The sequence below is a fragment of the Ptychodera flava genome, chromosome 1, assembly GCF_041260155.1.
Source record: "Ptychodera flava strain L36383 chromosome 1, AS_Pfla_20210202, whole genome shotgun sequence".
NCBI lineage: Eukaryota > Metazoa > Hemichordata > Enteropneusta > Ptychoderidae > Ptychodera > Ptychodera flava.
Genome location: NC_091928.1, coordinates 710019 through 722946, shown reverse-complemented (window position 1 = coordinate 722946; position 12928 = coordinate 710019). Strand labels below are relative to the sequence as shown.

At 38.0% G+C, this 12928-nt stretch overlaps 1 protein-coding gene across 3 annotated transcripts in view; it reads right to left on the bottom strand.

Annotated features, from left to right (window-relative positions):
- The window catches only part of LOC139140857 (uncharacterized), a 126418-nt gene extending 116769 nt beyond the window's left edge, over positions 1–9649 (bottom strand). For 2 of the 3 annotated variants that reach the window (XM_070710703.1, XM_070713662.1), the window contains exon 1: positions 9427–9645. In XM_070710703.1, coding sequence (XP_070566804.1) covers positions 9427–9583 — 157 coding nt within the window. In that variant the 5' untranslated portion in view covers positions 9584–9645. Of the gene's footprint in view, positions 1–9426 lie in introns of all 3 variants that reach the window. The other variant, XM_070712946.1, reaches the window with a different exon arrangement.
- Positions 9650–12928: the final 3279 nt, after the last annotated feature.

Here is a 12928-nt window from a genome sequence, read left to right as displayed (position 1 = left end):
TTAGGGATATATATTTGAATTTACATGACCAAAATTGATGAAATTTGCTATGTACATTAAAGATACTATTATGTAGGCTAACTTTATTGAAAGGCATTAAGCATTTTTGCTTCAGCCAATTTCTAATTTGTGTATTTAATGAACTTTCCTAATTAGGGATATATACTTGGATTTATTTGATCAAAATTGGCATAACATTCTATGTACATTGATGATTATACCAGGTTATATCAATATTGGAGGTCATTTCGCATGTAAGTTTTCATGTCAGCTAATTTATAGTTTGCATATCTAATGAGCTTTCAAAGTTTGGAATATATAGTTTGAAGGACTTGACCAAAGGCAATTACACTTGCTATATAAAGTGGTGATACAATGACAGTAGTCAAAGAAATTAATATTTTTTTCAGCTAATTACATATTTGAATACTCAATGACCTATAGAGTTAATCTGTGGTGAATTATGTCCATTATGTTGATCATAATACTTTCAATGAAGTTGCAAACATGTGGCAAAGGTTCAAATTTACACATAACTGCAATATATAATGAAACACGTGAGCATTTACAGTTCATATCTGGTTTTTACGATGTCATCGTGTCGCTCGATTACCATGGACGAAAACGACAATTGTCCGCGCTGCGTGAAATTTATCTCCGCGCTCTTGGAAATTCTCCGCGCTGTGTAAAAATCTCCGCGCTGTGTAAAATAAATCATGGCGGTGTGTAAAAATCTCGGCGCTGTTGAAAACTGTCCGCGCTGTGTAAAAATCTCCGTGCTGTTTGAAATTCTTGGCGCCTTTTTAAATTTCTCTACTGTTTAAAATTTCTCCGCAGGCTGTTTCAAATTTCCCTGCTGGGACACAATTCTCCGCACTGTTTTAAATTTCTCTCTATACTGTTTGTTCTGCGCGCTATTCATTTCTGTGACTACTCTATAAGGAAAATGAGGGCAACTGTAACCTCCACAAATGTAATAATCTCCACAAATGTAATAAAATAGTCAACCATTAATGTAACAACCCGCAACCACAATGTAATAAACAAATTAACCATAAATGTAATAAAACTCAACCATAAATGTAATAAACTTGAACTTGCATATGTGATCATTTGTTTATCAATGCCCTGAGTAAATAATAACTTTAATAAGACTAGTGTAATGTTATTGCATACTTTCCTGAAACTAGGTTTCCTTTCCGAAACACAGAATAGAATACTTTGAGAGTGCTATCAGAAAACGGCGAGGTACTGATCTAACCGTTAGATAATGGAAGTTGAGCAGCAGTTCTAGACACTGATAATTACATAATAAGGAAGCGTCAAAATAACTCGTCAACCAGTGATACCACACAACGTTTATGACAGATGACTCAGAACAAATAACAGAGAAATATAAAGCCTTATAACAGAAACTTACGACACAAAACATGTTGACGAGAACATATATTTCAATCTAGTAAAAAACAATACGAACACTACCTTGAACACAGTAGAACAAAATTAGACATCCTGGCATCCCTAGTGAAGGGACAAACTTCAAGTGGGACAACATAGGAATACAGACGATCTATCGATTATTCCAAGCAATTTATCCACTGAAGACGAATTTGAGGCGATTGATTAAGAAAGTACGGCAATTTTCGAAAAAAACGGTGTTAAAGGATCGTAGTGTTATACAGTCTTCCCCACTCTGGAGTAGAGACTGCACTGACGTTCAGATTACAGCTGTGTCTAGCCATGGCCAATCAGTTCTGTACACAAAACAGGGAAACGTAAAGTGCACTTTCAAATATGCAAAACACACTAAACACAAACAATTAAGAATGAATAATGTGTGGAGTTGCTTTCCTTATTACATAGATCAATATTTAAGGGCTAATTCCTCAATTGCAACGAGAAAATAGATTTATTACATTTATGGTTGATAAGTATTACATTTATGGGTGTTTTTTTATTACATTTATGGTTACCATTTATTACATTTGTGGTTGGTGTTTTTATTACATTTATGGTTGATTTTTGTTACATTTATGGGTGATATTACATTTATGGGTGCATTTTATTACAATTGTGGTTGATATTACATTTGTGGAGATTATTACATTTGTGGAGGTTACAACTTCACACAATGTATGCGTACAGCTGGCAATGTTTTACGGGTCGAATATTAGCCTGCTAAATTCGTAGTCGTTACAATCGCATTGTCAGACCAAAAAAAAATGGAAATCATAAAAATCGACAGGAAATGGCTTAAGGATATATCCTTTACAATCGAATTAATGTAAGAGAACAATTTACAAAAATACTGGACATTTTTGCAATGTGCAGATTACCTTAAAGCATGGTTACCTGGAGATTCCTACATCATCGACAACTTCAGATTTTATAATTATTTTCGGGGAGGTCGTTCACAATTTTTTGTCCAGCGGAGGCTTTTCATAATTTTGTTTACCACCTGATTTTTTAAAGTTTCAGACTTCAACTCCGACAATTTGCGTATATAGTGTACTGTACCAAGCCTAAACCATCAAGTCATACAATATTTTCACAGTGCATTGACCGTATCGACATCGATAAAATACGAGTCGGGATAAAATAGAGTAATATTTTTAGAAGTTTTTCCTTCGCGATCGATCTTAGAGTCGTGGTGATAAATGCCGAGAGAAATAGAATATGTTTTTCAAAGTTTTTCCTTCACGACAGGTCGTGGGGTCGTGGCGATGCAATTCAGGAGAAAATAAAGTAGTTTTTCAAAGTTTTTCGTTCACGACCGGTCGTGGGGTTGTGCACATGCACATGGAGAGAGTGTACGTTGCTATACATCATGTCAAAGAATGATGGTGTCCTTGTAGCGTTTCCAATGGCATCTACATTGCGTTTGAAACTGCCACAACACAACATTTATATTAGTTGAATTCCATTTGTCAACAACAACATCACGACTAATAAACATGAACAACAATACAGACAACAATAATAATAACAACAACAACTAGATTTCTTGGTTTTATGGTTTTAACATTAAACTAAGAATAGGCAGAGGTCATAGCCTGCCTGCCAGGATCGCTAGTATCGTCTGATTAGCATGGCGACCAGCGCGGCCTCTCATTTTGTAAGGAAATCAGATCGTTAATTTTGACACCTACCATAACGCAAGCATTTAAAGATTTAGAAAGTACCTATTTCGATAAAACTTATATGGAACTACCTCTAAGTTAATTCTGAGTTCTGCTATCTTTCTGGATTTGCAGTAAATTGCCCAGAACCCGGCTGATGAATTTGTGTCACAGAGAGTGCGCAGTTTGATATGATTTATAAAATAACTGAAAGGAAATTTTGGAATAAAATCAATGAGCGGCGTAGGTAAACATGTAATTTACGTATGTGGTAAAATAAATTAAAAATCTCTACGTATGAGCCACGACCTTACGACCGGTCGTGGATTAAAATGTTGGAGAAAAATTCAACACTTTACAGCAACGACCCTACGACCCGTTTCGAAGGAAAAACTTTGAAAATATACTTTATTTTCTCTCGATGTTTATCCCAACGACCGGTCGTGAAGAAAATCGATACGAGACTACTTTTTTCTTCTCCCCATGTGCATCGCCAAGACCCCGTAATCAGACCAGCCATGATCGAAAAATCCTCCATATCACCGTACGACTTGTGGTATCAAAAGAAAACTTGGCAAATTTTAATACATTATGTATTATTTTTCCTCGCAATCAATCCAACATCCGGGCATTGTTTATACATATTCGATTATATTTTTACTTTATATAAACAAAGAAATACCTAGTTATATTTATTATTATCTACTATTATTATACTGTAATACTTTATCTTTATTGAAGAAAATTTTAACTTATTTTTGTATCACACTTTTATTGCCACAAATGTGATGTAAATCCTATATTTACAAGCAAGCAATAAAAAATATTATTATTATTATTGTACTTGGGCCTCAGCCCAAGTACATTTGTTTTCATTCCGTGGGAAAAAACTCTGTAAGGTATAACCATTTCTAGCTGAGACCAGGGAGGGCAAAATGTCTTGGCTTCATCTTTCTTGGCATAATAAATGGCGTAATGATGCTAACTTAATGGAAGTGCTGCTCTCAGCCAGTCATGAATAAGTGAGATGTGAATATAAATGCTTCTCTATCTGAGTTTTTGCCACAAAATCTTCTGAATATAATCAAAATGTGCATCGAAATGCAACGATTAATGCACCCTCCGTTTCCTAGGCGATGGCACGACCCTTGCTACACCCACTGGACGAGCCAAAGTGGGAGGGGTAATTTCAGTTTGGTTGAACAGGAGGGCTCGAGACCAGAATTTAACATTTAAACTTGAAACATGTTTAATCGCTGACAAGATGTGGACTAGTGTTAATCAAAGTGAAAGTTTGAAAAGGAAAGGTTTTATATCCCGGACACAATGAAAAACATTACGGCTGGAAACTGTACCCCCAGTTGAGAATAGTAATGCCCACAGCGATGGAGAACACTTATCCTTGAGCTGAGAAAACCAGACCATCATTTCGAAATAGAGCTGCAGATTCGAGAAGCTCGTTCAAAATAGCTAGGTACACCTCATAAAGGGGTGGTTTCGAGTTTTGAGGGCAAATTTCGCCTCCTTCATATAGAAATCGTACGTTTGTTTTTCCAGGAGAACACACCATTTGACACAAAATTTGCATGTAAAGGGGTCGCCAGTAAGTACGTGGTCAAATCTGGCATAAGAAACAATATGAAATGTTGGGTAAAGCCAGTCCAAAATAAACTGATTTGAACTTTTGTGTTTTGTAATTTATACCACTGCAGTAACATTACCTTTTTTTGACAACATCACACAATGTAATACGTTTTGAAACTGAATACTCCGACGTATTCTGTGTCTCCTTTGCTAAAAAATACGGTATGCCGATTACCATGTAAGGAGATGATGACGTCAAGACAGATTTGTAGTGCATTTGGTCCTGGATGGTGCACGAAGTTTTGTCGAGGTAGCATGTGTAGGCTATTTATTTCCTAAATGGGAGAGATTAGGGTCGATCTAAACGAAGGCCGAAGAATGTTATGATATTCTAAGCGAGCTGAACTCTAACGCGAATGGTTGGATAATTTGGAGGATGTCTAGAACCGGGGTCTAGAATGATCTCGTCTCATTAAGATTATTTGGCGGTCAGTATTGAATTTCAACTGCGTCACAAGTTTGCGAAATGAGTATTCCGTCGAACGGTCAACGAACGATGTTTTAGAAATCTGGAGACATGGCACATCGCATTTTTATTTTAGTATTTTATATTTTACAAAAGATTTAAGAAGCCATGATTTTGTCGAAAATTCTGAAAAAAATATAGGAAGATTTGATCGCGAACACATTTTCACTTGGGGTCAACTAGCCCTGCGTACGATGCTGTGTGTTCCGCTACAGCTAATAGCCCCGCTCACCACAGCCCTGCAAAGACCCGTACGTAGGGTCGGTGATTTCAAATCCATTTTTGGACTTCACGTAAAAAGCCAAATTACTGCCGAAATTCAGCGTTCTTGGGCCCAAGTCGTATCCCAGCCTACCTCAGCTACTCGATCGCTTCCAAAAATGATAGTCTTTTATTCACTTCTCGTAAATAACCGTCGATGTCGGCAACTCTATCTCGCTAGCCCTGAGTACGATGCTGTGTGTTAGCTGTAGCACATACCATCGTACGCAGGGCTAGGGGTCAACCGGATGCGCTATTTTGCGGGTTGCGGGCTGCGGGTTGCGGGCATGAAAAAATGTGTGTTTTTTGATATCATTTTCGCCCTTCTCACACTTCAGATTAGTTCAACCGCCGATAAAAGCACAATTTTCAAAATCGTTTTCAACGCCGTTTCAAATAATTTTATTGTGGTGAACACGATTATAGTCCTAGGAAACTTTTCAAAGTCACGCTGGATCAAATGCTTGAAGGGGGCATACCGGCATGGAGCGACTATCATACTGCAGGTGCAAGTCATACGTTCATGATATTAGGAGATAAATTTTTGAGAGCTGCAGAACACAAACTCATCCAAAAATATTCCTATTAGATCGATTCCTGAAAATAAGACAACGCACCGGCGTGTTTTTCCCACTGAAATTCTCGCGTAAAATGTTAGCAGAATGTCGTTCTCTGAGGTCGCGACCTCGCTTGAACCGAAACGGCAAAGTAAACTAAGTCCTTTGTTGTACGTCTTTTTCTTTTAAAGATTTCATGAAAAATACACGGCATTTACAATACACATCACTTCTACGCTTTTAAGTCAAATCTTTCCTTATGCATTGCATTTAACTAGGCATTGTTTAATTTTCTGTATGAGTTGCCCTGGAACCGAATTGTGAATGGATGCATTACAAAGAATTTACTTCCTATGGCCTGATACTAGAAATGTAACAATTTTCATTCCGCGATAAGTGGCGACATTTCCGAGGCGCGATTTTTTTTTTGTCAGTCTGGTATTACGTATATTTCTCACTCACATCCATGGCAAGAAAGAAAAGTGATTCAGATCCCTAATTATTTGTAATGGCCAGGCAGCTCGGAATAAATAAATTGGTCCTCGGAATCGTCGCTTTTAGTTTAGCAGATTTTGATTTTTTCAGAAACATGACGTATTTTCACCCATTTGGTTTGGTCTGTTATAGCATCGTTAGTCCAAAAAATCAAGTCTACAGCATTGATGTTTTCAACAGCCTTCAAATATACAGTATTACGTTAAAATACACCATATAGTAGTGTTTCATTAATTTTAACCATCTTGACCTGATGGTGAAATATGGACTTCGCAGGAAAAGGGATACTGTACGATAGACCTGATCATGATTATTGATAATAGACACATTCTAAAGGTTTTATTTCTTATATACTAAATGCCATATTACATATATTAGAAATCTAGCCATAATTCTAAAAACCCGCAGCCCGCAACCCGCACTTTAGCAGATACCGGGGTCAACATGGGGTCGCAGCCATGTTGCCTCAAAACTTATTTCTGTCTGCACTCAAAACTCAAAAATGTCTGATATGAACCTGAAAATCGATGCAATTTCGTCAAAATTCGGCGAAATTTCAGCCTATAGACAAAATTTCATCTAGGTAAGGTAAATTTACTGAAATTTGATCGACAAATAATCCTGAGCTTGAACGTGACAGCTCGCCTTCTCCGGGAAGTCAAGCATCCAGCTGCCCATACACAGTTGCCCATATGGCCAGGTTTATGAGATTGTTTTCAAGCGAGCGAGCCAATAGAGCTAGAGGTCTGATTTTTGGTATATAGGAATAACTTAGCAATACAATTATTTTGACAAAATGTCACGTGACCTCAATGACCTTTGACCTCAAATAGATATATTTGTCCACAACTTAGTAACCACAAGTGCTACACCCTTCATATTTGGTATGATGGGACACCTTATGGCACCACATATTGTACCTCATTAATTATGTGCATATCTAATTCTGAGCAAGCCAACAGAGCTGGATGTCCGATTTTTGGTATGTAGGGATAACTATAGGGTAGAAATCTAAATATGCCCATCTAAATATTATACATCTACCATCGAGAACAAAAGAAATTTGCTATAATTTGAATATTTAAGGAGTTTAAGTAATTTTCACTATAAATAAAGAACCCCTGCCTCAAACTCCACAAAAGTTGCTAGACATATTTTGCCGTTGTCATGCCATTGCTTCGTTTAATAACCAGTTAATCAAATGCCTAATTGACAGGAGGAAATTCAAGACCATATTTGAATAGTAGTATATATTGTCCTCAAAATTACTCTATCACGGCCAAAGTACTCATTGCCTTCAGCAATACTGCCTTGTTATTATTATTATTATTCTTTTAACACACGGCCGATATTTCATTGTGCAGTAGTTCGCGAGTGTAAACAGTCGTACGACTGGCCGTGTAGCATGCTCATTAAACTCGTTGGTTCATTTTGGGCCGGGATCGTTGACTGAGTGTTTCGGAACCAAAAATGGGGCTCCTCAATCAGTCGCTCTCTTGTTTTGTATCCCTCCGCTTGGTTGTGTGATTTAGTAATCTTCGGTATACCGATATGACTTCAGTTCATGGTATTTAACTGTCACAACAACCATGGACATGATGGAGGTAGAGAGAAAGACATTGTTGGAACTGTAAATCTGGACTTCCGCAACACACTTTCGGGTTAAATTTTTGGATCCCCCATGTCAATGACAGAAAACACATGAATATATTAATGACGTCATGTGACGTCGCTATGACGCGTTGTGACGGCTCGTGTTGTATGGCAAAGTTGGTCACTTTAATTATGGGTTGGCTGCCATGTACCACATTCTGGCACGGTCCACACGTCAATTGGAAGTAAAATCAGAGTCGATAGCATGACATAGAATCACCTTCACATACGTAAAGTAAATGCAGTGGACTCTAAATCACGTGTGGTTTGTTTCAACTCAAAAGTGCCTTCATTTGAATCGCATGCAGTGGGCCCATTTCCAAAATGGTTCACCCCAACAAAGCCGCCCCCCCCCAAAAAAAAAAACAAAAAAAAAAAAACACGGAATAGCCCCCGACACGAATGCGTTCAGCTCAAAAAGCAAGACGAATGCAGAGTCATCAAATGAGTTGAGCTTCAAAGGTAATCTAGGGAGTCTGATTCAAAGGAGTCGCGGCGCAACGAGTTGCATCGAGTTTCGTGAGAATTGGATGGAATTTGGCGAGAGTTGAATGAAGGTTGGCTCAAAATGTAAGGTGTTAATTTTGGCATGGATTACACGCAAACTTGGCGAGAGTTGAATGAAGTTTGGGTACAATTGGATGGAATTTGGCAAGAGTTGAATGAAGTTTGGCTACAATTGGATGGAATTTGATGAGAGTTGAATGAAGTTTGCGACAGTTGAATGGAATTTGGCAAGAGTTGAATGAAGTTGGCGACTGTTGGATTGAATTTGGCGAGAGTTGAATGAAGGTTGGCTCAAAATGTAAGGTGTTAATTTTGGCATCGATTACGCGCCATATGCTGACGAATAGAAGATCACCTGTTACTATGATAACGTGTCATACAAGTCAAGGTAACAATGTCAGTGTGCGGATGTTATGAAGAATAAATCACCATCCTTAACACCACATCTGTGGTTTGAAAATCAGATGCTCCTTTTTTGTTTCAAGAGATTTTCACACTGTTTCCATGTCACTTTCATCTCCGACAAAGTATGAAAATAAATCTACAAGTGTGACCACCTGCATGACTACTATGGTTGTAGTCGGCGATGTCCTTATTTCACTCGTTATAACAATTTGAGTACTATTATTTATTTCAACTCTGGAAGCTTTATCAAGGTCTAATGTGTGTTGTCCAAGGGTGATGCCTTCAAGACAAGGCCCTTCATCAGTAAATGTTCACTAACCTGGTCTCATTCCACATGGTAACTGTGTTGCGACATCGTCCAACCAATCGAAATCGTAACGTCGGGCAGGTGGATATGTAACTCTCATATGGGCATAGCTTACACTTACTATGCATGCTATGGCCATAAACACCACCAATGTATTCAGCTTATACATGACTGTCAACGTTCACATGTACAGTAAAATCTAAAAATGAACATCTCTCTCTGCCGCCCAGATTATAGTGTTATGCATACATGTTTAATTTAATCATAAAGGTATTAACTCTATCTCTTTGCACCACGTGCTGAACAATGATAACGATTAGAAACGCCCCTCAACACAACTTGACGGATTTCAAGACGTACGTTGGAACTACATTCTAGGCGTCTATATTGCACAGTAGAACGTAGCCTGGACAGGCAAAGGAGGCCTCAGTTTTAGGCGCTAAAATCGACAATTTAAGAATAAACATTATTGTTGCTTTCAACAAACAATAAAAATAAATGAAAGACCTGATGTTCCTTGCACCGTCCGGTAAAAAGAAACCCACTCTCCAGTCCGATGTTAACGTATAACCAACATAACAGAACCGCAATTTCAGAGACCGTTGATATTAGGGATTGGTCAGTTTCTTCGGCTGGGGCGGTGGATTTGTTGGGAGGGGTCGTCCAGGTATTTTATTTTGGTGATGGGGTCACCACGTTTTGGAAATACTCGATAGGGGAGTTAGTGTCTGTAGGATTGTAAGATACCGGCTCATAATTGCATAAAATGCATCGTACCATCCACGAATTGCATCATGCAGTTGCAGTTTTTGGGGCGCCCTTAGGGAGGCTAACTTTAAGATATCAAAGATGCACATTGTCATTAAAGATTTCTGGATGTTTGCAAATCGAAGGATTGTTTTGCAAAGTGTACTCAACGTGGTGAAATCAGCTGTTTCTTTACAATGTATGACAAAACCCTGATCCTTGACTGTTTTCTTTCTGCGAACACCTCTCTAAGACTTACAAACTGTTACATGTAAAATCAAGGTTATACCAGAGAAAGACTGGTCGCTAAACAACGTTTTTTTGGCCGGTATCACAAGCTGGTAGATAAATACGGTATCTATCTCCGACAAATGATCGCTGATGGCATCAGATCAGTGACATTGGGCCCTAGTGACCACTATCTATCTATACAGATACATATATGGCAGGTGCCACATGCACAGGCACTCCTTAGCTGAGTCGTCTGCTAAGGAGATCAACCTTCGGATCGATCTATTGATCCCGTGTCAATATGCCCGCCACTACAACCTATCTATTGATCCCGTAGTCGATATGCCCGCCGCTGCAACCTATTTAGGTTGCAGTGGCGGGCATATCGACTACGGGGTCAATAGATCGATCGGAAAATTGATCTCCTTAGCAGACTACCCGGCTAAGGAGCGCCTGTGGCCACATGTGGGGCAGGATGCGCTTGCTATTTTCTAAACACCTGACATCACTTCTTGGTCTTTTGGCCAGCGGTCCTTATATCTTTCTTTCATTATTTTGAGTTTGTTGTATGTACCGGTTCGTTACTGCCTGTTTTGTGCTGTTCTGTGTCTATGTTTTCCTTCTGCGAACAGTTGATTACGCATTACGATTTTTTTACCTAGTGTTATCGGATTATGGATGGGTATGATCGTGATCATTTTTTCTGTTTGAGAAAAAAATATGAACTTATATTATGAAATATTATATAAAATACATTATTGCATTACAAAAGGGAAAATGTCAAGATATATAGATTGTTGCTTTTGCGTCGACGTGACCATTGATCAGAATACCATACCATATTACATGCCTCGAACGTCGTGCACTCCATAGGATTCAATGGTAACTCGTTGATGACGTCACGGGCCGCATAGTCATCATTGGACTGAAAGTTAACCGGAGCTATATTTAACTTGACAACTTCAGAATTAAAGAATGATCAAATTACATCTTTATTTACTTTACGAAATACTGACTTCACAAAATCACAAAAGAAATCGCTAAATCGAATAACAGTGATTTAAATATATCAATGCGATGCAAAAATCGTTCAATTTTTTCAACAGATTTTCGTCTAAAATGGAAATAAAGCATATAACCTTGGAGAGAATATTATGTCACAAAGGCATGTAATAAAAACATAGCGCGATCATGGGACTATGTATTCTCGTGACAGTAGACTATTTGCCCTCCTTACGTCGGGCGAATGCATGGATTCACCTAGTTTCTCTTTTTAAATGTGGTGAATCCCGGCTACCAACTTTTCTGTCATTAGGCCTAACTGAACAGGGGCCGAGGGTGAAGTAGGCCTAACTGTTCTTTGGAAGCCACGAAACACAATAATTACTATAGATGAGATATTTTGTCCTCAGAGCTAATTGGCTAAGGAAAACAATTATATATCAATAGTCAAACTGATATTTTGGATAATGAAAGCAATTTTGTTCGCTTATGAGGCCAAGGTCAAAGAACCATTCCTTCCATTCAGTTATCAAGTATGATGATATTTTTGCCTCTCTAATCCATTTGAGAAGCTAGAACTTTTTAACAGACACTTCTACTCAGTTTTCACTGGGTCAAATGACTCAGCTATCCAGCCTTATCTTGAAGTACCTTATTTTTCAAGAAATGGTATGCCTATGATGAAAGTAGAGCTGAGCAAGGTATATGGCCTTCTATCATGTTTGGATGTCAAAAATGTCTATTAAAGGATGTGATAATCTCTGTACTTACATCCTATTGAGGCGTTTCAGAATTCCTGTTTAGAAATTGTTTTCAATATCTCTTCATTAAAGTTGTTTTCCTCATATCCGGACATCAGTACACATTATTCCAATTTATAAAGCAGGCAGTAAGGAGACGGTCGGTAATAACATTAAAGTTTCTTTACTTCCAACGCTATCTGCAGTTTTTGAGCGTCTTATTGCGAATATTATTTATCCAAATATTAATCCACTGATTGTTGATGAGCAACACGGCTTTGTTAAGCATAGATCAACTATCCCAAATCTTGCCATTATATTCTCCACAAAAGTGCATACGATGCCACTGACAATAGAGCACAATTAGATGTCATATAAAGTAGAACACGTTCTTTTGCTTCATAAGTTACAGTATTACTGTTTTCATAAGGATCTGTTCAAGTGATTTCGTAGTTACTTAAACCAACAGAAGGCAAAGGGTGCTTATTAATGGTACCTCGTCTTTAGTGTGCGACATAACGTCTGGTGTACCACAAAGATCCATCTTAGGTCATCTTTTGTTTGCTTTATACGTCAACGATTGACCCCTTACTCTACAGAGAAATTCTTTATTATTTGCAGATGATACTAAACTTTACAGTAACATTTACAATTTTGAAGACTTGCAATTTGCAGCCATCAATAGACAAACTTGTGCAATGGTCAACCACCTGGAAATTACCCTGAATATTGACAAATGTGGCACAATGACGATTTCTTTGAAAAACAATCCCATTGTGTACGACTGTAACATC